Source organism: Hesperophylax consimilis, chromosome 4 (assembly GCF_061612785.1).
Source record: "Hesperophylax consimilis isolate HC1 chromosome 4, BYU_Hcon_1.0, whole genome shotgun sequence".
NCBI lineage: Eukaryota > Metazoa > Arthropoda > Insecta > Trichoptera > Limnephilidae > Hesperophylax > Hesperophylax consimilis.
This window is the reverse complement of record NC_142839.1, coordinates 11984156-12011480: the sequence shown is the minus strand read 5'-3', so window position 1 is coordinate 12011480 and position 27325 is coordinate 11984156. Positions and strand designations below refer to the sequence as shown.

The 27325-nt window shown below is 35.5% G+C and overlaps 1 protein-coding gene across 6 annotated transcripts in view; it reads left to right on the top strand.

Moving 5' to 3' along the window:
* LOC149424207 (uncharacterized) overlaps positions 1-27325 on the top strand; it is a 558416-nt gene that overhangs the window by 487114 nt on the left and 43977 nt on the right. For all 6 annotated transcript variants that reach the window (XM_089651358.1, XM_089651363.1, XM_089651362.1 and 3 more), the window contains one exon: positions 506-687. In XM_089651358.1, the coding sequence (XP_089507484.1) occupies positions 506-687 (182 nt within the window). The remainder of the gene's footprint in view (positions 1-505; positions 688-27325) is intronic.

Sequence of the window (27325 nt, the reverse complement as noted above, 5' to 3'; positions counted from 1 at the left end):
AAAGATAATAATATAAGTAATTTCCAAATGGACTACACGCTCCTATAAAAAATTAATAGTCAATAATGGTATACATGTTCATTGTTCCTATGTTAACTTTTATAAATACGCAGCTTTAAAAAAACCCCGAAGGGAATATAAAACCTGTGAACATTTTAATGTCCAAATTTATTCAAACCCTCAATAGATTGTTTTGTTGGAACTTTTGTTGAAAAATTCGATAGCCATTTATAAAAAAAAACTTACCAAGTGAACATTCTAAATTCAAATCTTTTATAAAATAAAACCTACTACATTCAACATTCTAGATTCAAATCCTAAAAAATCAAAAATTACAAATGAAGTTCTTTTTTAAGTGTCATTCAGAGTTTGATATCTGTAAAATGGATATTTATTGTATAAATGTAGCAACAATAAGGTATTGTCAAGTTGAATATAGAAAGCTGGATTCATTTTAACGTGAATAACTTAATTTTGGTTTATTTAATTGTTGTTTTTGTTGCAGACCGGCATCCATTGAGCATTTGGAGCGGTTACCTATGTCTGCGTCATCTACCAGTCAGCAGTCTGGTGCATGGGACAACACGAGGAAGCCTCTGACGCTGCCTCCCAACCTCACACCTAAATTCTTCCAGAAGTCTCCAAGAGAGGCCTTGAGAAGAGTCACCAGTTTGTTGATCCGGAAAGGTAAGAAAATTCATTAATATCGAACACAAAAACAAAGAAATGGTAAACTTGTCGAATTTCACTACATGCAAAGCAAAATATGGCAAAAAACATATTGTTAGCAATTTACTAGTAAAATATATAATACATAATATGTGTAATCACTAGACATCAGATTACATGCACTAACAAAGTGCCAAAATATGCATTCAAATATGCACTAAAAAAGGCCGAAACATGCACTAAAAACTCTTAATTTGCCCAAAATATGCACAATTCAAAATCAAAAAACCATTTGTATTTTTATATATTTTAATTAAAGACCGTACAAAAACAGCGAAATATTCTTAAAATTATGCATAGTTTTTGTGACAGTATACAACAGTATTTTTCCAAATTTTCGAGCTCAAATTTGTGACGTTTGTCACCCAGTATTAATTTGTACGCCTAAAACGACCTCTCTACGTCAACTGACGTCATTGGACAAAATTTAAAATTTGGCGCCATTTCTGGAGATATCTGTTTAGGCAGGGTATGACCTGTGCCGTTGATGTAGGCATTAATGTTCTTCATATCTTCAAGACTCGGGTTTTTAAGCAAAATAGAGTCTAACTTTTTATGAATCTTTTCTGATATTGAATTAGGAAGGGCGTTGGCGAGTTCGATCATTGTTTCCAGTATTTCTATTGCTTTAATTAGAGGAAGGTTTTTGTTTCAAATTTTTTTATGGTATCTGGTAACTTGTGGAAATGTGTTGAGATGAGGACGATATTCTGTTTAATGGATGCGTCTTCAAATGCTAGCTTGCTTGAATGAATTGCAATGGCCTCAGAACTGTCAAATTGCCCAACTACTTGTTTTACGGCCTCAAAATTTTCAGCATAGAATAATACTGCCTTTAGCCAAGTACCCCATCGAGTAATTATGGGTTCTGGCGGCAATGCTAGATTTGGCAATTGCTCTTTATAAGACTGCACACGCGACGGTGCTTTTAAAAACACTTTTTTTGTAGAGGAAATCAATTTATTAACATTCCCATACTCCTGCCGTATCTCTTCTGCAAGGCGATGAAACCCGTGAGCTAAGTAGGTAATGTGTAGTAAATTTGGATAAAAAGTTTGCAAGGCTTGGCCAGCTTTCACCATGTATGGCGCAGCATCAGAAACAAACATGCAGATTTTTTCATCCACAAAACAACAGTGAAACAAAGATCTTATGGAATCATTTATGAAACAAGCAACAGTTGAATGTTTTGTTTTTTCTAGGATTTTACAGGCAACCAAGTGGGGAATAGAGGGCTCCTTTGTTAGTTTTCCAACTATCAAATTCGCTATATATCGTCCACATGAATCCATAGTTTCGTCAGCTGATATCCAGAGTAAATTGTACTGCAGATCTGCACGAATTTCACTTAATACGTCTTTGTGGATAGCGGACAGGTAGTTTTTTCGAATCGTAGACTCTTCAGGGACTATCTGGTTTGTGCAATATTTCTTGAGGAATTTTTGGCATACTTGGTTATTCAGTTGATGAAATGGAATATTGCAAGCAACAAAAAACTCATAGATCTTTATTAAACGCCGTCTTCTTTGCACAGTCCGAAGTTGAAGGAATAACTTGTGTCAGCAGTTGCTGGCGACTTGTTGATGGTTTATTTCTTGCTGCTATGTGGGTTGTAGTATTTACGTGTTGGTCGATCTGATATTTTTTTGAACAAGGTATACGTTTGTCGCAAGTCTTGCAGAAAATCAGATTGTCATCAATCGTGAACTGACCGGGGTAACCTTTAATCCAAGATTCCATTAAAGTTAGATTATTCTTTTTTACTGGTGGCATTGTTAAAACTTTCGTAACCAAACACTTGTGTTTTAAGCGGGTGATTGAATTATTCTAGGGAGCTAGGTGACACTTACGCGTAGGGCACAAGTGCGGTGGCTGATTGAACTGAGAACTCCTGACCCCGCTGACCCGAGCTACCCGAGCGCGTATTTCCAATCCCTACCGCGATTCAGTCGGGCCAGCGAATTACGGTCACACCATCACAGAAACAGATAGAGTAACGAAGCGCGTAGGCGACTGAATCGGTATAGCTTTTGTAAGGTGATTTATGCATAACAATCCCTACCGCGTTTCAGTCAGTCAGCCACCGCGCTCGTGCCCCTAGCGTCCGAGTCACCTAGCTCCCCTATACGTAGATGATACCTCCCGCTATTAAACGAAATATGCACGATTTGGGAAAAAAGGCTGAAATATGCATTAACGTCGTAATTAGAGAGTTATATGCATTTGCATATGCATTTGCATATGCAAATATGCAAATGCATATAATCCGATGTCTAGTAATCACCAAAACTATTTATATATTATCAGAATTAAAATATTTGTAGATCCTTAATCTATGTAAATTTTTACACTGGGAAAAGAGTCAGTAAACTTGTTGAGTCCCACTACATGCAAAGGCTCTAAAAAAACAACATTTGATTTCAACTTAAATATCTAATGGAGACAGCTATTTAAGTCAGGGGTTTAAGTAAATATGCACAAAATAGGTTTTTAAAGTGTCAGTTTGTTGGGTATTTTAATAATTTATGCGTATTTCCTAACCTTCAAACGTAACTTTGATTGAGAAAAAATGAAACTTTAATGCATCTTTTACCATCTCCTTTTGCACCCTTTGTCAACCTCTCTGCACCCGGAGCGGGTTGCTCCAATTACACCCGCATATGGTCGTGCCTGCTTTGACGGCCTCCGTGGTCGAGGCGTAAGGCTCTCAACTAGCAATCTGAAGGTCGCGGGTTCAAATCCCAGCATGCACAAGTAAATTTTAGTATTATTGAATGTATAAAAGAGGAAAAACATGTCTTCATTATTATATTTTTTTCCACAATTAAAAAAAGGGTGAAAATACCCTGTTATCATGAAAATTCTCTGATATTCTCCTTTTCAGTGTCATCTTCTTACAAATTGAAGTTGCATTCGCACGCAATTCGCCTGCGCAATGTCATAATCAGCTGTTGTGCCATCTTACTAGCGTCTGTGCCATGTATAACACGTACTGCAGAGACGCGATATGTGATAACTACGTGTGACTAGACCTATGTATGTTTATTCTATTGATGCATATATATATATCGTTAGTTTTAAATTAAAAAAAAATAAAGTGTATGCATAATGTGACCATTTATTTTTTCCTTCAAAATGGGATACTTGGGGGGGAGGGGTGCGTTTGAAAAAAGAAAATATAGTATTTCAAATTATTAAACATGCAGATGTCGAGTTGTGTGGCGTTTCTTTGTTCATAAATATGTTTTTATATTTGTGCCTGATGAATAAATTTTCTTCAGTATTATCAGACGATGATTTTAAGTAGGACTGAAATTCATAGCATCTTTTTTTAATTTTCTCCTTAGTAATTAACATAGCTTTTAATGTTGAAACATTCAATTGTGTTTTTTCAACCGTTCACAACATGGTCATTAGGGAGAACACCAGTTACAATGGTGTATTGGTGCCTGGCAGACAAAATAAAATACCTACTCAGTAATTAATTATACAACAGTTTGTATGATTCAGATTATTGTTTCTGAAGTATAATTCCAGCCACCGATTTCCGTGGAAACTTTCAAAGTATTCCACTCGGTCTCTTTTTCCAATGTAATGAGGTTTGTGATAAGGGAATATTAAGCGAATTTTTTTTTTTTTTTTTTTTTTTAAAAAGAAAGACAAACATTCCCAGGTTACGAATAACCCAACAATGTTTGAAAATCTCCTACTACCACCACAGAAAGCCGAAAATGTTGCTTGTGTTGTGATGGAGGACTTAGCCAGCCGAGGAATCGAACACGCGACGCTCGGGTGAGACCCAAGCGCTATGCCCACTCAACCACTGACCGGTCTACTATCTATCCGGTGTACTATCTTTATTAATAAGTTCTGTGTTTAGTTAGTATCTAAATCCATTTCTTTTTGTACTAGACTTCTTCCCACGTGGATATTTTCATAAAATTTTCCCAATTCTCTGCAACGCGGATAAGTTTTTTATATAGGGATACTTTCGGCTTAGTGTAAATTTAAAAAATATTTAATTTAATTTCTGAAACCAGGACATTTTAGCATTCCAAATATTTCCTCAGGGACAGCGGAAAAGAGTAATGAAAAGCGGGACGATCCTGTTCAAAACGGGAAATTTGGTCAGGTTATGTACGCATTCTAATAGGAGTGCGGCTCATGCCCATTATTCAATAACAATGAGCCGCAGTAAAGAGATTATTGTTATTAATTTTATAAAAATTATGCAGATTTTGATATTATGTTAATGTATTTAAATATGTTCTTATTACATGACAACAGCGAATAGCGCTACCTAGAGTCCAATAAGTTGAATTCTCCTCTTTTCTGTAATATTATATTATTATTTAATCATTCACTAATAGACATTTTAGCTTTTTTTTGCATAGCAAAATTGTTAATGAAATTGTTTCCATTTAAATCTTGCAGACTATTTTGCATTATTCTACGGCATTTAAATGTCATTTTGTGCAAATTAACATTTTTTATTATACCATGCTTTATATTTGACTGTGCGCTAAAAAATAATACCGCCGACTTCACTATGACCATGCCAAAAACGGTTGTTTAAATAACAAAATTTATCTTTCGAATGACATTGTTTTGAAATTATTCCATTTTCCGCCTTTTTCTCGCAGTAGAAATCGTGGTGCATTTATGAACACGCGTACCATAAACAAGAGTTTGAACTGTCAAGTTCACACCATTATTTAGATATAATGTTTTACGGAAAATGCTTTCGGAAAACTGTCTTTCAAGTAGGTATTTAATTTAAATAAATAACACTTTGTTTATTTATTCTAAGCATATAAAAATTGAATCCAAATATTTACCGTTTGTATTTTGATTTCGCATTTCTTGTCATATAGCTTCCAAAATAATCCAACAGAGTGCACTGCTCTCCCACTTTACTTCAAAAATGCAATACTATTGTAAAAGTGAATGTTGACATTTCTTCAAATTATGATATTAAGCGCTCATTTCTCTTGCATTTAAATTCGGGAACATATAGTTATAAAGGTGTTGATCTAATAAGACATTACCTAAATTCGGCATGAATACCATTCTAGAACAATGACTAAGCGGCGTTCCCGCTAAGGATCTGGCATCGACCTTGGTCACCTTGACGACAGAGCGGGATGGAGATACAGGGCCGTACATGGGGGAGAAAGTGACGAAGCGCACGGGCGCGTCGTCTGTGGCCTGTGGCGGGCGTTGCCTCGCTTTCAGCGGCCGTAGTTGGAAACCGATAATAATTTGAACATTCATTTGCTCCTAAATTATTGACTTTGCATAAATACGCCGGCCGCTAAAAAACGCGTCACACAATGAGGTGTGTGGGTGCATCATTTCGAAAAACGTTTAATTCCAGAACATTTAACTCTGCTCAGTCACAAAATCTATCGAATATTTTATAAATAAGTTTTTTTTTGTATCCATATTTTTTTAGTGTTCAGGACAATTGTTTCATTTCATAATTTAAATGTCTAGTAAATTCAAGTACCCAGCCGAAGTTTATTTTGGACTGGCGCCGGGGAAATGTTCGGGATTTGATGATGATGCGCCCTTATTTTCTAACGCTTTGTTTTCACGCGGACATTTATGTAAATAAATAAGGTGTATATTCAGATTCTGAGGAGCTTTTTATCCGTAGCCAAAGCGTGGGCAACATTCAGGAATATTATTTCGTGTCACCGGCAAAACTGTCACCGGCACTGTATTGTGACTTATTACAATGGATCCGTTCAACAATAGCTCGACCCTTTCTTTCAACTCTAACAACTTAAATTAAACCCGAAATTACTTTCAAATGATTCAATTCTGACGGCCTCCGTGGTCGAGAGGCTACGAATCCAAAATAAATTTTATTTGATTAAATATGTATTATTTCACATTGAATAATGTAAAAATTATATATTGCTTGCGAAACGTTGCTTGAAATGGCTTTTGCCGTGTTTCGTGATCAGATCTGAATAGCCAGGTACTTCCCCACCTTCCTCTTCCCTCACCAACCTCCCGTCCGCTACACCCTTCATGCCATAGTATCACTGGCTCCGGTTAGCAAGGAGCAGATGGGACTTTTGTGCGGTATTCAATTTTTTTTAAATCTATTCGTGGTTGAACATATCAATTAATTAATTTATTTATTGGACAATTTGTATAGCGCCGCTTTTGTGAGATATCTCCTCAGGGGCGCTTTACAGTTGATGCAGGTATTACAAAAAATATAAATATTACAAAATAATAGAAGATAGAGACTCTGCAGCAAGAATCCTAGGTGGTGAAGAAACTGATTGATGTTATTATTATCAATTTATAGTATTGAGTATTTTCACAAACCATGATTACTGTTAAAAATGTTGTCATTGTACTAAAAATGTGTAATTTTTATATTTTCATTCATAAAATAAAATAAATGGAATAGAGTTCTATTAACGAAAGGAAGATAAAATTTAAAAACAAATCTGACTTACCCAATGACGTGTTGCACTAACGCGAGCAGGTCGATGTTCCGTGTTGACAATACCATTCATTGTCTCGCTTTATGTCTAATATCTCATGTCTTTGACTGACACTGTCGACATTTAACCCGTCTGGTCTTCGAATGTCAATCTTGACAATTAAAAAGTAACAATCTTCTGAAATGCTACCCGCTTTGTACGAATGTTACATAAAACATGTCATTCAAGGAGCAATTAATTGGACAGCTCTGTTATCATTTTGATTAATGGAAAATAAAATAAAAGAGTTCATTATAATTAAGATATATTTAGTTTGCAATTTTCACCGTACTTTATTGCCATTTGAACAACCTTGACAGTAATTCAATTGGTGTCAAATATTGTATGCTAATTTGGATCAGTGCCTCTCAAACCAAGGGGAAAAAACTCGTCAGGTACGCATTTCAGTACCGACCTCTGAATTTTAATAAAATAATCCTCTAGCATTTTTTTAATAAATCTCGTGTTGTGGTTCGTTTCGTACATTATCAATATCATTCACTCATAACTTATATTTTATGTTCAATAACCAACAAAAAAATAACTCTTAGTAGGTACCTTTAATATAATTTTCATACTAGCTACAGATAAATCATTCATGTTTAATAATTATCAGTTGGTTCATTATTTTGAATCGACGATGGACTGAGTTCGTCTCCTATTTTTGTTTAGTTTTAATGAAAATATGTTACATATTATTTAAAAAGTTGTTACTAATAATAATAACCGTAAAATTAGTTTTTTGATATCTTAAAAAATGACGAAATTACGAGCTTTCAAAGAGAAATGTATTCAATAGTGTCTGTGAAGTCACACGTAGTACAATAATTATTCATAATTCGAATGGCAGTGCTGCAGTACCGCTGCGCATGTCCCGTGACGTCACACGTTTTTCGGCCGGCCGAAAAAATAAACATTTTGACCGCTTATATCTTCGGTACTATTCGGTATTTTATCAAAAAGTTCTGTCTTCAGCATGTTATAATTAATATGATACCTACTGTTGTAAAAAAAACTTGAAATTTCGCTGTAGGAGACGACCTCATTAGTATGTATGTCATATTTTTCTCTTTAGCTTGGGGCCCTGACCCAAGATCCGTTATTCCCATTTTTTAAAAGCCTCATGGGAGTGCAAATTAATCATTGAAAATTTTTTTAGGTTAAATAATTTAAATAATAAATGTTAAATTAAAAAAGTTAAATACCTAATGTTGGTGGTCTGAAATAAAAATTTAGAGAACCTTCAATTTTTCAAATGTAATGGGTCTTGGATATTACGAAAAAGTTTGAGAAACATTGACATAGTTTATTGATTTACTAAAATGATGCAAAAATATACTGTGTGGGTATAACTAGTTACTTGATACTTCTTTCATACCAAGTCTTAATCCATTATCAGTATCTACCTAGGTACCTACTCGAATATTAGCCCTACCGATTTAATATTATACAAAGGTAGGTACCTACTTTTATTTCGTCAACTTTTGTTTATGTCTCAAGTCAGTTTAGCCCCAGAGGGGCGCAAGTGCTAGCATACCGAGCCTGCGGACTACGTCTAGCTTCTAGCCTCCCTATTATTAACTATTTGTTTGCTCCATAGATATAAAATTATAGTGGTCGATGGTTGGCTCCATAGAATAAAGAAGACAACTAGAAATGTCTTGAATGAACTAGAACATTTGAATGGAAACAGATGTTCGATTTAGCCCAATAGCCCATCGTTATGCCTCACTTTGTTAGATTTACATCCCATTTGAATTTCGTAAACACAGTTTTGTATTGGAAATTTAAGTATTAAATGTTTGGCTCGAAGAAAAGTAAAGAAAGCCCGACGTCTTTTATTATAGCACAATTTTAGTTACCACCAGAATTTTTTTTTTGCATTTATTTATATTATTAATATTTTCTTTCCGAAGACAATAATTTCAATTTTATGTCGAGAATATAAAATAAAAGCTACAATTTTGTTGTTATTGTCCGTGTGCTGGGTGCATTGTGTGTCGATATCTGTTTATTCTTAAAAGTTCCCAGTATGTCCCTACTAGATAGGTAGGGACCGATTATACTATTAGCAACATCCTATAATATAACCTTCTACCCCTATCTGTATCCAGCCTATTTTGTTCTGCAGATTATCATTCAGATTCAGAAGAATCTAGTCCATCACCTTCAAATTAATTAAATGCACATTTCTTTGCATCAGATTAATATTATGTATTTGGTTCAAATTGTCGTTCGTAATTGGCCGACTACCCGAAATGCGAATTATAGCGTTCACATCGCCATTATTCGCAGTCACCAAGTTAATCTTCAAAATGTTTTATTTATTTATGAATAAAGTAATTGGACATAAAGACGAGGCGGATGTAGAGCGTAGTATGAAACCGCGTCTATGTTGTAAACTTTCGCTTTGTTTTACGAAACCTGTTCGCGAAAACATTATTAGGAGAATACTATCAGGGAGATAGCTGACACTAGTTCAGTGGTTCTCAAAGTGGGTGATATAGGGACGTTGGAGAGATCCACGGGACTGTACCAGCTTCAGAGGCAGCATGTGTTAGTGAAGGGAAATAAGTGGGCGGGGAGGAAAATAAGAAATCTGAAAAATATATCATTAGCAAAAGAAATATCTTTGGTAGAAAGCAGTCACTTAATTATTTTTTTTAAAAAGAAAGACAAACATTCCCGGGTTACGAATAACCTGACAATATTTGAAAATCTCCTACTACCACCACAGTAAGCGGAAAATGTTGCTTGTGTTGTGATGGAGGACTTAGCCAGCCGAGGAACACACTACGCCTGGGTGGGACCCAAACGCGATGTCAACTCGGCTACCGACCGGTCATTAATAACTTTGTATACAGGATGTCCGGGAGTAAAGTACACTAACTTCGGGAGGTGATCCTACATGATGGTAGGAGTAAAAAAATAAATAACTTTTTCCAAAATTCGTACTTTTTTTTCCAAGCAAAAAAATATACTTACTAAAAATCCTTAGTGTGAGGTACAAACTTATCCGATAAATTCGCTGTGAGCTCACCGAGGTAACGTCGCGTATTTTTGATCAGCCATTATCCACGAAAACCGTTTGTAAACAATAAGATAAAAGCGAAATTTCGACAATTTATTTTGAGCTGCAAAGTCGTGGGTTGTTGTAAACCAAATTTAAAAAGAGAACAGCACTATAATTAAAAAATGTAGTAACACTTTTAACGATTAAAATATTTATAACTTTTGATCACTTCATTGTCAATATCATTGCTTTTGACTAATTTAACAAATTTTTAAAATGTCTGCTTGTAAGGCAAGCATGTAAACGCAATGTAATACTATAGGCCAGTGCAATTAGCGATTCGCGATCGAAGTAATTCCGGTAGTCCCAATTTTTTTATATGTTATATAAACTGATCCCCTGATATAAAATCTGAGTTTCCGACCTTGGCACACCTGTGCTCGCGCCGCCATTTTGAAAAAACTGGCCGAAATCGGGCCAAAATCTAGTTTTTCCCAAATATCTCATTTCCAATGCAAATTTTGGCTAAAGTTTTTTAACAAGTATAATAGAACATAAAATAACCTACAACTTTTGTAAAAACAAATTTCTTCTATCTCTAATAGATACAGAGGTAGAAAGTCGTAAATGTGCGCATATTTTTGAAAAAACAAGTTTTTTGCGCGACTAGGTTTGGTTTTTTATAAATACCTCGTTTCCAGTACAATTTTGTGAAAAATTTATTGATAATAATTTTGTAGAAAATAAAATTTTGTTAAAGAAATAGGTATATAATTTATATTTTTTATCTCTATTACGTATCCAAACTCTAATCCACCAAAACCAGGCCAAAAATTGAAACAGAGGTTAGGTGTTTTAAACTAGGCATTCCTTGATTTTATTTTTCTTTAACAATTATTGTTCTAAGAACATATACGTTGACAACAAACGTCATGCCTGTGTCAGACCTAGCTATAAATATAGTAGATAGACTATTTCAGCATATCGGTCGCCATACATTCCCAATGGGAAGACCACTAAAATAGGCCAAGCCACTACATTTGTGCTCGCAGCTTGGTCTGACATGCCTATCAACGTAATCACAACATACATTTAAGATTATTAATACAATTAAGATGATAAGGTACATAAAAAAGATAAAAAAATTGGTATTTTCGTAAAGTTAACATTTATTGACATTCTTTTCTTTATTAGTTAAGTTACCGCATAACAAAAAATAAAATTAATGGTAGATCAGTTTAGACAGAAGTACGAGCCCTTGACTATAGTTTCTTACTTCTGGCCCTGAATAGCTTTTTCATCTGTCTTATCACCCAAATTTGTGGCGACTGGGTCGTCATATTCCTCGTCATCGTCATCAACAAAGGTTTCTACAGCATTCTCGCAGGAGTTGCCATTGCAATGAATGCAGAGTAGGGAACATTTCAAACCAGACTTTCTGCAGGTGCACTTTCCAGCGCAACCTTTTTTGCATTGACATGATATGAAGTTCAGCAAGGCCTGAGGTGCAGCTTCCTTCAACATTGTTACTGGAGTAAGTAACCCAACAGCATCCTTTTTCCACCCCCATTCAGTCGGATCTTTATCGTGACCAAGCCAAGTCTGCACTTGCAAGTATGTTCTTGAAGCGTGTTGCTGGACTGCATCTTTGGTGGGTGGTAGCCTGGATAAATTGAATTTGTTCTTTTTTACTCCTTTGACAAAAATGATGTACATTAAATTTTCCACATTTGATTTCTCGTTGCCGCCATACAAAAGTGCTAATAGTTGTTCGGCAGCCAAAGTGATTGTTTCTGTCTTTGCTTTTGGGTCTTGAAATACACGAACAAGTTCATTCACTGAGTGGTTATTGAGAAGAATATTACAAAATTTGTGTTTGCCTTGACCGAACGGAGCTCCAGTTGTATCGCAACCACTTATGGCATGAAGGAATAAAATTTTTTCAACTATTTCAATGTGTTTAAAACATTTTTTCGAGTACAACGCGTTAGGTGATTTACCTTTTCCAACTTTTTGGTAATATACGTTGGGAAGTGAGAGAGCTGTGAGGAGTACCAGCAGATCAATATCCTGACCAACGATTATGACTACATCATGTTAAGATGACAACGAATATGCTGTGTTCACTATGAGAACGTCAGCATCCTCTTCAGCTTGTACTGTCGTTATGTGGGATCGTGCAAATGAGGTTCTGAGTAGGGAAATAAAACGAGACTTGTTCTTCTCATTTCCCAAAAACTTGTCCTGTGTCACTTGTGGGTGCATGCTTTCAAAAAACAAAACTTCAGCAGAAGTTGTAACTCTGGCACGCCGTGCTCTTTCCACCCCTTTAGTGCTTTTATTTTCCATAGAATCTGGGTATCCATCGAATACCACTACTGCATTGGATCCATAATGATTTTGTACATACCTGACATATTGCTGGAAAATTACTGAAAAGGGTTAACCACGACCCCATACAACTTTGTGCAGTAAATATCCTCCATCAATTACGTGTATTTTACTGCTTCCCAGTTCTGTATTATTTGGTAGAGGGTTGAATGATGAATAAAATATAGACTTCGTTCCTTTGCGCATGCCTTCCTTTGAGAAAAGAGACAATGGTACAGGAGAGAGTTCATATTGAAAATATTCTTTAAGTTCACTTTCAGACTTTTTGGCAATACACATACGATGGAATAGCATTAATGGATCTATTGCCATAGTCACACCCTGATTTTTGACACTGCTGGTCACCGCCGCAAGAGAAACTATCGCATCATTACGTTTTAAGTGTAGGTTTCCAAAGTTCTGGTTGATAACTTTAGGCATAGCTAATTTCCCCATCTTTTAAGCCATGTGACAAGTGACTTTGCTATCCCCGATTGTGCCACTGCTCGATAATGACTCGATACCCTCACAAATGTTATGCAGATAAACAAATCCAGCAGTCCAACGAAGGATGGAACTGTCTGTGATTCCCCGTCCTTGGGTCAAACCTCCAGAAGTTTTCATCGATCTCATCAGAGTTTGTTCGATGGTCATGTCAGACCAAATCCCTGACCAAAATTTTAAATTTAAATCAACAGCTTTTTTTAAATTTTATGTTCTACATAATTGGTATCAATAAAATTTTCATGAAATTCCACTGGAAACGAGGTATTTATAAAAAACCAAACCTAGTCGCGCAAAAAACTTGTTTTTTCAAAAATATACGCACCTTTACGACTTTCTACCTCGGTACCTATTAGAGATAGAAGAAATTTGTTTTTACAAAAGTTGTAGGTTATTTTATGTTCTATTATACTTGTTAAAAAATTTTAGCCAAAATTTGCATTGGAAATGAGATATTTGGGAAAAACTAGATTTTGGCCTGATTTCGGCAGGTTTTTTCAAAATGGCGGCGCGAGCACAGGTGTGCCAAGGTCGGAAACTCAGATTTTACATCAGGGGATCAGTTTATATAACATATAAAAAAATTGGGACTACCGGAATTACTTCGATCGCGACCCCCTTTTTGGCGCTAATTGCACTGGCCTACTATTTACAATTCGTAAGTTGTTGCGTTATTTATCTGCGGCTTCGTGAATACGTAACCAAAGTTCTTCGACGGTATTAATTTATTTGGCGTAAACTTTGTCCTTCATCGCACCGAAAAGAAGAAAAATCTAACGGCGTCAAATCTGGAGACCGCGCTGGCCATGGAGAATGACCCCCACGTCCAATCAATCAGGAAATTGCTCGTCTAGGTATCGACGAACCCGCAAGTCAAGTCAGAAATGTGGTGGAGCTCCATTCTATTGGAACCACATTTCACGTCTTCTACGTAAATCAACTTCTTCCAAAAGTACGGGAAGGTCAATCATCAAGATGCAGGTAATGTTTTGAATTAAGTCTAGGTGGCATCACAGATGGTAATATTATTTGATTGTTAATGATTCCCGCCAAAACGTTCACAGAAAACTGAACCTGATGGTGCAACTGCCTTATGGAGCGTGGGTTTTCTTCTGGCCATTCATGCAAGTCACGCAGGTTTATCACACCAGTTCTGTTGAACTGGGCCTCGTCCGTCCAAAGGATGCTCCCAATGAAGTTCGGGTTCTCAAGTTGCATACGGTGTAGCCACTGACAATATGCAATCCTCGATACAGAAGGCCCTGCATGTAACGATAATGGAACGGGCGCAGGTTGAACTTCTTGAAGAGATCCCAGATAGAGATTTTTTCTAAACACCAGTCATTGCAGAAATTCATACATAGGGTCATTCACAATTGTAGCCAAGATGAAGTTTTCGTCCGCCAGTGGTAAATTAACAGCAAAGTGTTTTCCGAGGTTTTCGGCCTATGCCTAGTTTGCGAATAAGTGCGTGCGTTTGAACAAATACACGAGTGTTTTCAGAGGCAAATTTCGATTTGGATAACGACGGGCGGGCAATAGATTCTACATATTATTCGGAATATTTTTGTTGAAAACTGTTCTTACGGCAGTCTTACAAAATTTGTAATAATGGTTTTCAACCAATAATTATTTATTTATTTAATAAACGTTCGACATATCTGTGCGGTGGTATCTTCAAGTCAATAAAAAAAAAAATTGTGTATTTTATTTAGCTTTAAAATTTTTCATTTTATATCTAGTACATACCTATTCTAAAACTACTAAAATAATATTATTTTCCTACGTACTAATATTTGGACTTCACAACATTGAGACATTATTAGGAGTTGGACCTTCCGAAAATCCTTCAAATTGTCTAGTTGGAACGCTATAAACAGACGTTCAGCATACAAATTTGAAAATGTATTTTTAATAAATAAAATAAAATATTAAAAAAACGTATAGAAATACAATATTATAATAACATTTTCTTCATAAATAGTACTTGAAAAAAATAGTAATCGGCCCAGTTTTGGAGGAGAAAACATGGGAATACAAAACCTTGATTTTTAAGGTTTTATTTAGGTATTCGGGGGAGGGGGGTTACAGCGACAGCAACCGTTTTGTAATATACCTATTATTCAAATTTCTCGGCTCTCGCGTTACCTTTAAACTTTGGGAAACTGCGCTCGATGAAAGAGGAAAGAGGTGAGCTTAGAGCCCAAGTGAGTCGAGCTCGGATCACTCTGAAGAGCCCACAGCGCCCACTAACTTGCGCTGGATTCACCGTTTCTTAATCATCGTAATGAGAATTATTTATCACAATGAGTCACCATTGCCTCAGCGCCGCTATCACCACGTTATCTCCGACTTTATATGAATTTAAATCGTATATATTTCAACTGAACCGAGTAGATAGGTTATCAATTTATCATTCCAATAACACAACCAGAAAAATAAATGTGACACCAATGTCAAGTCGTTATACGCTCAATTGAGTTTACAACTTGTGCTTTATTCATTCATTCTTGGAGATTGTTTCGAATTCCTGTTAATCGAATTGTTTTCGCGAATTATGTACTAAAATTCAGTTTAAATTAATTACTACATGATTTTATAACGGGGTCAACATACTTATTTGCTAACTGATGATAATCAAATAACACTAATGAAAATACGCCGTCTGATTTTCCCTAATTTTGATTTTCATTACAAACTTTTTGATTTGTTTTGGTATGCATAATTATCGTATCTAGGAATAATATACAGCTTTGGTACCCGACTCCTCCTTGAAGAAAATGTATTTACTGAGCAAACAATACAGTGTCTTGACTTGTTTGACAATTTGTACATTTCAAAGCTCCATAATTTTGTATAAAAATGACGTCTCGAGCTGAAAAGACGCAAAAATTTCAGTAAAAAAGTATATAAATGACGAAAGAAGACTGTTTAAGTTTTTACAGCTTCATACAGATTTCTGTTTTTATCACGTTATATTATCATCTAGCAATTCTTAAATTGTTTTTTTCTAAAATAACCATACGCATGTGCAAAACTGTCTCAGAAATAGCTGAATGTCCAGAAGATGCAAATTGGGAAAGGATTGCGTAGGTACGGGTTACAAAAATAATACGATTTACCGTTTACCCACTTACAATATCGACGGAAAGCACAATTTTTTAGAATATCCATACAAAATGATATTCCTGAATTTAAAGGTGTATACTAAAACTGAAATATTGCAAAAAAATAGGTTTAGTAAAACAAATAAGTGAAACGTATTAACTCTCAAACTTATATTCACTCGAACAAGGCTCGTTTAAATATCATCACCTGTACTAAATAAATAAATAAACAAAATAAATAAAAATTATAAACGGTCAATGTACAACATTACGTCGTTTTGTATAAAATGAACTTGCGTTCGCTATTACCTATTACCTCTCTCGGCCTCTCTGTGGAGATATTTGAGGACTCGCCGCAGTCAGCATTACACGTCAAATCGGTGAATGTATAATCTTGACAGTTTGGCCATGACCGAGAATCCCATCAGCAAGCAGACCAATATCTAGGTCGTGCGTCTTGCTCACTTTGTCTCGTGAGAGAACCGACCCTACTTTGACTTTGGTCGATTTGGACAGGTACACGTTACGCCACTCTGTCCCCTGTTTATTCGGTTTAGAGTTTAGACCCGCCTGCTATTGGTATTGACAGAGTATTGTCTGGAAGCAATATGTAGCGTGCATAATATGACCTTATCATCTATTGTCATAGTACCTTCGCGCTGAAGGCTTCTCCCGGCGAATATACATGACCCATTTAATTTGGTTACACTCTCCGAATATCCAAACAAATGTTATTTTCCCGTCAAGGTCAACAATTTTCGCCGCCTGTTTAAAGACCTTCTGTCTTTTGATCTTCGTCTCAACTCGACACGACATGACTCTTTTCTTCTCAATGCATCGTCTTGTATTTCCACTAAAAATGCACTATAATGCTTTTTAATGGCACCGTTGAATTAATGTTTATATGTACTTATAATATACGTAAATATTATATATTTTTATGAATAAACCATCTATCCATATTATCACTAGTTTATTCTGAATGGGCAGAGGCTTCAACAGTTTGAAACACAAAAATTCTCAGATTAATCATACCTGACTGTGTTCATATTATTACTTTCCAGCATTGATTTATTTGTATTGTTATGTACTACCGATACTGGTTTTCAAGGACGCCGACGTTTGAGGACATGTTGTAAATTTTGATTCGACTTTTATACAAACGGCTAAAAAGTCATAGTTAACACTCCAATGCCAAATTTTGTATTTAAAAAAAAAACTGAACCTAATGAAATAGTCATGTTTGTAGAAATGCTACCATTTACAAAAATGTGTTGACCAATGCTTCAATGCAAAAATGTGTAGAACTTGTACGATTGTATTATGACTTCACTTTGTTTAATCTGTATGAATTTGGCACTTGCGTGAATTTATGAAACATTTTTTTTTGTATACGTAATTATTATCATCGTGCGTGTGACATTCGTCTAGACTAAACTAGTCTATTAGATTATTGAATGATCTAGATTCGCGTGTTTGCGACCACAAAGGGTGCCCTGCCCTTTGACAGTTTTCCGTGACGAAAAATGTTAAATTGGGTTTATCGCCATAAATAAAGGAATTTCTTTTTTTCCTTATTTCCATGCCTAACATTTGCGGTAGATAATTTCACTCGTCAGCCGTTTATATTTGGTACTAGCGCAGACCCTTGAAAAAATACGGGATATTGTTATTGTAGGATTTGTGAAGCTGAAAGTATTTACAAAAAAAAACATTTGCATCAGGATCATTGCCTTTCAAAAAAAGAAATTTACCTATCGAATGTTAGTAATAACTTTATAAAAATACAACACACATTACATTCATGCTAATCGAACAAAAATGTAGCACTGATTATAAAAAGGATAGCCATTCAAAGAATATATAAATTAATATATAAATGGGCCGCTAGAGTATTTCCATTTAAGCATGTGTCAAACATTTGAACACAATAAATACCCATTTCAAATAAAGAATTATTAATTCATAACATAGTTTTGATACCTACAATATTACTTGTCTGATAAATGAAAAGTAGTTCCAATTTTGAAAGTTAAAATAATTGAAGTAATGTACTCGTAATTGTTGTAAGTTAAATTAAAGTACAGTTAAGTTAATGTAAGATCGAATTACGCAGAAATATTTCACATTCCTTACGCATGCATCAACAACCGAATTTAGCATGTTAAAAAAATGTACTCATTCGATTGTATTATTTATTTCTTCATTGACCATCATTGGCTGTTTGCATTTTGTCTTGTTCTACTTTATATGATAAAACCCCTACATCCTACCGGAAAATTGGTTGTTTTTTTATTGCGAGTGCTTGCTTTATCAGATTCAGTAGGTATCTAGATAGTATTATATATTGTCTTTCCTCATTTGATTCAAACCGTGGCCTCATGCAGAGTCATGCTTTGTCACGGGAAGGCCAATCAAGTATGATGTACATATAATATTATTACTACGATGTACATATATAATACTATTATTACACACGAGTTACCAAATAGTCAATGTTCTTTCCTTTACCTATTTGCTCAAATCTTCTTTCAATCTTTGCCCCCATTTCGTCGACAATTAATTCATTCAGATGAATGATCTATCTCGTATCCATAATGCACACACATTCTCGTGTTCTTGTATTAACTGCCTTTTTCTATTTCCCTTGCATCTACCTTGTTTGACCACAAAAGCGCTCGACATAGTAAACACTAGTTTTCTAGTTCCGTAAATATCGACAAATGCGTTCTTACTTCTTAGTAAATATTGTTTTTTTTAAATGATTGGTTTTTATTATTTTTATGTAGTTATTCTATTAGGCTTCATTATTTATGTTTTAATAATACGACGATAAATCAAATTCAAAGCTGTTAATACGAATTTAATATTATTTTGGTTCTTGTTAACCTGGTTCTTATCATTTTTATGATTAAAATGTAATACTAGATTAAATTATTGCAAAATATAATCATTTGTGATAATTATCTTGAATTATTTTGAAATCGTTATGGTTCAGTCATTTTAAACAAAGACGGACTAATTTCTGAAAAGTATTCAAAGTTTTGCGACTTGCTTACGGTGGCAAAATGATGGCCCAAATTGATATAAAATGATAATTCATCACATCTTTAAAAAATTATATAAAGTCATGGAAAGTGATGAAACAAAAACTTTTTTAACTGGGTTAAGTAGGTTAGGTTAGGTTAGGTTTTTTTTTTTTCATCGTTTCTAATGACTTTATATCACTTTTTAAAGGTGTGTTGAATTCTCACTGTGTTGAGTTATCATGGAACCGAATAAATCTTACAATCGTTATTATTATCTCTTTAATACTAACTGATGTTTTAATAGGCCCGTCCTGGCTAAGGATTCCATCGAATGCCATAAAATATTTTACTTAGGCATTATAAAAGATCTTTACGCAATAATAGCGATGAATTGTTGCAGTCCACCGATTTGGACATGTTTACAAACTGGTTGATCGTCCGCCACCGCGGTGACCTCGCAGCGACTAGAAATACTAGATGCCTCCTTTTAAGGAATCTATTCGAATCTATTTTAGAAAGCATTCATCCTTGGGTTACCCTTTTGGAAATAGGCCAATCTTTGACTTACTGACGAAACTTGCTTCCAACTTACCAAAATTCTATATTCTTAAATTTTTAACCATTTTTTCTACGTAAATTTTGCGTAAAAAATTATACGATACATACAGGGTTTTCCAATAAGAGGTGTTATTTTAAATAGCCCGCTATTTCGGTAGATGTTACTTTTGAAGCTGTCATTTTTTGACATTTGACAATTATTGAACGCCATTAATAAAAATGGAACGATACACGCTTCAACAACGCATTGAAATTATTAAAATTCACTTGAGTGAATCATATGCAAATTTTCTTTGTGATGAGGCCCATTTCCACCTCGGTGGCTTCGTCAACAAGCAAAATTGTCGCATCTGGGGCTCGGAAAACCCAAGAGTTATTGTTGAAAAACCTCTCTATCCTCAACGTGTGACTGTTTAGTGCGGTTTATGGTCCGGCGGAGTCATTAAACGTTACTTTTTCAAAAAGGAGGCTGGAGCAACAGTTACGGTGAATGGATTGCGCTATCGCGAGATGATTAATGTTTTTTATGGCCGGAATTGGATGGTAATGATCTGGACAACGTTTACTTTCAACAAGACGGCGCTACGTGCCACACAAGCAACGAAACTATTGATCTTTTACGATTGAATATCAAAATAACACCTCTTATTGGAAAACCCTGTATATTGAGAATAAATTTATTAAATGCCTACGCAACCTTTTGGGTTTTTAAGAGTCTAATTCCTATTGAATGTATTCAAGACCTGCATTTAGGTGCTAGATTTAGAAGATAGATGTAATATACACGATGGAATGTTCAAATGTTCAGAGGTCCACATTACTGCATTCAATGAGAGGATGGGTGAAAAGCGAGACGGGTGAGTCAGTGTCATGGAATCCGATCCCAGCAGAACTGAAGTTGAAGTAGGTACTGATACTGTAACCCAGTGCCTGACTGCCGACCACAAGTCCACGGACACACCCGTATAATAATAATACTTGTGGAGCCAGGATTACTGTTTATCAGACATATTTGGTTGACCAAGCCCAACAATGCGGACTCAAAATTCAATGCTTTGCTTTAGAGCGGAGATTACCTACCGATCTGGTTGCATTGTTCGGTGGGCGTGAAAGCCTCCAAATCCCCGCTTCAAATGTTACCAACGACCGGTCGACTACCTCCAAATACCGAATCTAAAATTACCTGAGTTCCTAATTCTATAATTTTGTAGTCATTTCAAATTGTTTGGTATATCTATATAACTTTCACCGTCTATCTACCCATAGGGCTTCCTAGCTGTCCGTCAAAAGCGAGATTTCTCAATATAATTATAGTAATTAGTAATATTAAGAATGTAATTTGACTGTTTTTGTTATGAATAGAGAGTGTAATGTAATAATTAGTATACGTTATATACGTAGTGTAAGGTTAATTGTTTTCTAAACTTAGGTAGGTGCCTGCTAACTGAATAAGTCAATTGATCCGAGTACTGAAACAACTCTTTAGACAAGGTACTTACTTATCGAAAGTAGGCGAATGATTCACGCATGATTTATAACACGTGGAAAATATCATAAATAACCAGTTAGATCATAATAATAATATAACTAATAAAGTGACAGCAAAATTATATTATTCGGTAAACAATGAGGCCAAGAACATTGTTCGCGCTTTTCTCAGACTTCATCGCCGACTGCAGCACAAGCCGCCTGTCATTGTGACTCTTGTGACAAGTATCACTCAACGAGATGATTATTTGTTGTCAGTGTCTCAAACGTAACCCACTTTCTACGTTAACATCACCTGTTGTTTTTTTTTTGCTGACGAGTAATTTAGGAACTAACGCACAGAACATAATATACCTGTGGGCATATTGCATTAATTGCAGCAGTTAGAAATACAGATATCCGTGACCATTTTCCGTCTTGCGTTAGGTCATGTGAGCAAGGCAACTAGTACGAGTACCTAGTGCCCATAGGTGTATTTCACCGGAGATGAAACACATATCGGAGCAGATGGCCATACTTCTGCTAGTTGTCAGAGTGGATTGCTGGATGCTGGCCAGACAATACCTCGTGGTCGTGAGCCCGAGCCTGCCCCCGGAGCCGGTGGGACAGGTTTCCTCCACTCCCCTCCCACCCTCCTCAGGCAGCCCCCCTCGTCATCTCTTAAGATCTGGCTACGAGCATCGGCCGACTTTTGCGACCGTTGCACGTTGCGGACTTTCGAGGTTCTCTACTACTTATTACCGAACAACCGAACCCAACTACTACTGCGCTCGGTGTAATTAATGTTTTCTCGTTTCTCCTGAATCTACCTCCGATTGGTCAACCGATGTACTTGCCTAGAAACTGCAAATAAAACCAGCCTACGTAATAATATGAGAAATCTGTCCACTTGATTTAAATGTACACCTTAATCTTACTGAAATGAAAACGATTTGCATGATTGCCTCTATTTTCATTTGTCCAGTTTTAGTCTTCACTTTTATCTACTACCTGTATAAACTAGGGTAGTAAGTCGGCTGCGCAGAAATATATACAAAAATATGGACCAAACAATGTGACGAACAATAATCAATATTATTTAAAAACTCCATTACATTGACCTAGAAATTCCAGACAGTAAAAGCTGCGTAATTTTATGGCGCTGGAGTTCATCTTTCGAAGTAGATTTATAGATTTTTTTAAACTTTATAGTTATATTTAAGGAGTATGTTTACAAGAGATGGGAAGGCTGACAGAGATATTGAAACAAGGGTAAATGCAAGTAAATCTATTAATGGAGGACTGAACGCAGTTGGCGATAGCAAAAAAATGTCCAAAGAAGCGAAGCTAGCAGTCCACAGTGGAGTGATGGTACCTACCCTGATGTACGGAAGTAAGGCATGGAACTGGCAGAGAAAGGATAGAAGTAGACTGAATGCTATAGAAATGAGATCCCTGAGGTGTATGTGCTGTAAAACCATGTACGTCCGTGTGAGAAATGTGGAGATTCGCAAAGAATGCAAGGCTGATGTAATCGTAATGAGTAAGATCAAGAAAGGGACGCTTAGATGGTTTGGGCAGGTAGAGCGAATGAGCAAAGAAAGGAGTGTAACGAGAATATACGATGTAAATGTGAATGGTAGCAGAAGTCGGGGACGCCCGAGGAAGACATGGCACGACCAAGTGAATCAGATACCTACTTGAGTCGGGCCATGTCAAGAGTCAGAATAATAGAAGAATATGTATGAGACGATGTATGAATGTAAATGACGCAAGGAGTGTGTGCCAACACCTAGTTGTATGGCGGTGCGTCCTCTCTGCATACCCCTGCGGGAAACGGCATGATGGTTAGTTAGTTAATTTAGTTAAGAATATTACTTTTTCGGTTGTACCATTCTGAAAATATTAATAATATAATCGTGTGATGGAATTAATGTAATATTGGAATACAGAGATATATAATATTTATATATATTTATTAGTAAATCGCATGATATTGCACAACGTTTTGTGATAAAGATCAGTAATTTTCTATCTAAATTTATTATCCTTTGCGATGGGTATCGGATTAAGCTTTATCTTCTTATAAATTATAACTTCAATTTGCCGTAATAATTAATCTTCGGTATAAAGATATTGCATGCGTAATCCAATTCAATTAAAGTTGCATGTTATTAGTTGTTAGGCATTACGTTTTGTTAAATTTTCTGTAACTTAATTAATACAGGAAAAGATAAAAAAAAATAATTGAAAATATGGGTAGGTACCGTATTAAGTGTACCCTAGTAGGAACTGATAAAAAATTCAAGATAATACTTTTCTGCGAAATGTTATCAGTTATCATCATTTTCGGCTGATTGATTTTTGTTTAAAACTTATTTTTAAATTAAATCATACAGCAAATATTATAATTATATGGTATCCTATATAGCTATAGGTATATCCCCGTGAGTCTACGTTTTAGGCAAATAAATAATTATTTGTCATTCTAACAGATTATCGTGTTTTGTCCACTTTTACAAAGGGCCCTGCAAACTGACCGTGTAAACAAACACATTATTTGTAATTCTTAAGGTAATGACACACTGGATCCACGTACTCACTGTATGCAATACATGTTCTTGTCCTACGCACGCAACGAATTAGTTGTTCCTATTTTAACTACAAAACGAGCAATAAATGTCAATGAAAGCCAAACGTCAGAACAAACATAACCTTAATCGTCGAGGACGGCTTTCACAGGTGCCATTTTTACACGTCCCACGCCGATCTGGACAGCGCAGATCGTCATTGTACGAGAGGCGTAATGTATGATTGTAAGTTATCCAGATGTCAGTGCGTTGTCTGCGTTGGGTTCGTTGGGTGCGTGGGCCCAGTGTGTCTTACCTTTACATTAGGTTCCAAACATATTAAACAAATTACACACAATTTCGCAGTAAGATTTTGTAATTAACTCCTCAGGCCTCTGCCTTATTTTGACAGAAGGTCAGAGTATTTCCGCTTTGCAATAAAATCCAAATGAAATATTTATGAACGTATCTGAAAACTAAAAACTGCCTTTGAAAGGTGATAAAATATGCTTTCAAATTTTATTATTGCAAATGAAAATATAATTTTTTGCTAAATGTATTAAAATTTTGAATGCAAATTAAAAAAAAATATTAAAATGGCTCACCTTACATTTTTTTGTAACTAATATCCTCACGCATTTTATTGGAAAAATGTATTTCAAACGTTACTGTCACATCACTTTTTGTCGTTTCATATCAAAACACCTTAAATAATAATAATTGGATGATTTGTATAGCGCCGTTTTTGTACAAAATCACCTCAAGGGCGCTGTACAAATTTATAATACATTTCTACAGTGATCTATGTTATTACTAACTATTTATGGAGATAATATACAGTACAATACTTACCGATAGGTCACTTGAGATTAACACTAAATTAAAATTATCTAATTGTTTATTAGCGAAATTTAGATACAGGATTTAGGACATAATTAGAAAATTGGATATAACTAGACTTTCTCTCAGGAATGGTATATTTAATTTAAGGATATGACAGCTTAAAAAGGTAAGTTTTTAGTTTAGACCTGAATTCTGTTGGACTTGTTATGGATCTTAGTTCCGGAGGGAGTTTATATCAAGCCTTCGGCCCAGATACTCCGAAAACGCGATCACCAAACTTAGTATTTGGCTTGCGCTTAGGTTCTATCAGTCTGCCTACAGCTGATGATGTTGCTGATCTAAGAGTTGACTGCCTCAGACCAATGTTTTCCGGGACGCATAGTTCAGAGATGTAGGGTGGGGCCATTTCATTGATGGATTTAAACACCATCCAGCACAATTTGTACTGGATTCTTTCAGGGCACTTGAGCCAGTGAAGGTTACGAAGGTGTTCTGAAATGTGCGAATATTTTGAAACCCCGGTTATCAGCCGTGCTGCTGCATTAAACACTGATTGAAGTTTGTCAATTTGATATTTTGGAAGGTTGGCATAAATGCCGTTGCAGTAATCGAGACGTGAGACTACGTAAGAGTTGATGAGTAGTTTTGTTGCTTCTGTAGGAAGGTTTCTTCGGACAGATTTGAGTTGATACGAAATTGAAAAAAACCGGTGCTTACAGTCCTATTTATTTGACTTTTAAATGAAAAGTCTGAATCTAAATTGACACCAAGAAGTTTGACTGTTGTTTTTGGGACGATTTAGCTGCCGGAAATAGTAATAGGTGAATCGTCTATGAAATGTTGACGTTTGTTTGTTGCCGCCCAGAGAAACTCAGTCTTAGATGGATTGAGCTTCAGCTTGTTTGAAGACATCCAACGAGTTATTGCTTCTAGACATTCAGTTATACGGATCTTGAGACTATTGATTTCGTTTGGAGCGCAGTAAAAATAAACTTGCTGATCGTCAGCGTAGCAGTGAGACAAGAGATCAAATGACTCGTTATTTTGGCGACATCATTTGTAAAAATGATGAAGAGAAGTGGACCCAAAACGGATCCCTGAGGTACCCCTGAAGAAAGTGTTGCGAAGTTGGACAATTTATTTCCAACCCCCACGGCTTGTAAGCGATTGGATAAATAGGATACCAGCCATTTTTTTATGTCGAAATTCAAACCAAATGTTTCCTCTAATCTCCTAATGAGGAATTCATGATCAATCGTGTCAAACGCTGCACTCATGTCTAGGAGTGAGATAAGTGATAACTTACCTGACTCTACGGCAAGAGTTATGTCTGATAGCATACGAAGTAGTCCGGTTTCAGTTGAGTGGAACTTTCTGTACGCAGATTGACGTTTTGCGAATAATTTATTCGAATTCAAGTGACTGGTTATTTGTGCGGCAGCAATTTTCTCCAGGATTTTTGAAATTAATTCTATTAATTAATTCAGTGCCGGCAACCCGGGCGTTTATTTATTATTAGTTATGTACATACATGATTTTTCTCCTTACCCTCCTCACTAGACAAAGTCTGTTCTGAGGCTGGTAACTAACAATTTCTAATTACATAAAAACAAATAAGTGGTTAAAAAAGAAAAAAAAAGAAATATAAATATTAAATATAAATATTATAGTAAAAATAATAATAATAAAATAAGAGGAAAATCAGAAATTAGAAACAGAATAGAAAAAAGAAAATATATAATTTTAGATATTAAGAATATTACTTATCTCTCTTCTTTCTTTGACATTCAACCAGTTTAAAAATCTTTTGAATACCCAATTCAAATTATTAGATGCGACATAGGTCTTTGTTTGGGCTACAAACTTATTGAATATATGTGGTGCCAAGTAAGATTCATGTTTTTTGGCAAAATTTGATTTGATATATGGTACTTGTAATTGATTGTGTGTGTTTGCTCTTGTGTTTTGCGAGTGAGTTATGAAGTGTGGTGATATTTTTATGCAGTTTTTGTAGATGATCTTCTTTATGAATAGTTTATTTATGTCTAATAGGTTATTATGTCTAATAGGTTGAAATGAATGGTAAGTTTTAAACAGGTCGATAATTACCAAAGTTTTCGGCGTCTAGTTGTGAATTTAAACCTTAAACCTATAAACCTTTATGAAACCAAAACCTTTGGTTTCATAACATTGCACATTTTAATTCTTCTGTGGTCTCTTTTGTATAGTTTTTACAATTTATCTCTGTTACAGCAGGTTACACCTTTAAAGGAATTTAATTTTGCCACTTTTACCCTAGGTAATTGCGTGGTTTTGCCTTGCGATGATTTTGATTGCCCGGAGTGACCGTGATTTGTGCATCTTGATAGGTTAGCTCAGTTAGCTGGCCGATCCGGTGAGATAGCGCGGAATACGAGTCATCTTTGAAATATTCAAATAGATTCCGGCCATCTTAAATTAGAAGCGCTTGGAGATGCTATTAGTGATATTCAGAACTGCGATAACTACCTGGAAATTGCAACACTAGCCGCCCGTGTGTGCTCAGAAAATAATATGTTTCACGTTGCTCCATTTAATAATGGGGAAACCGTTTTTAGGTTACCGTGTTATGTATAATACTTAAAGATGT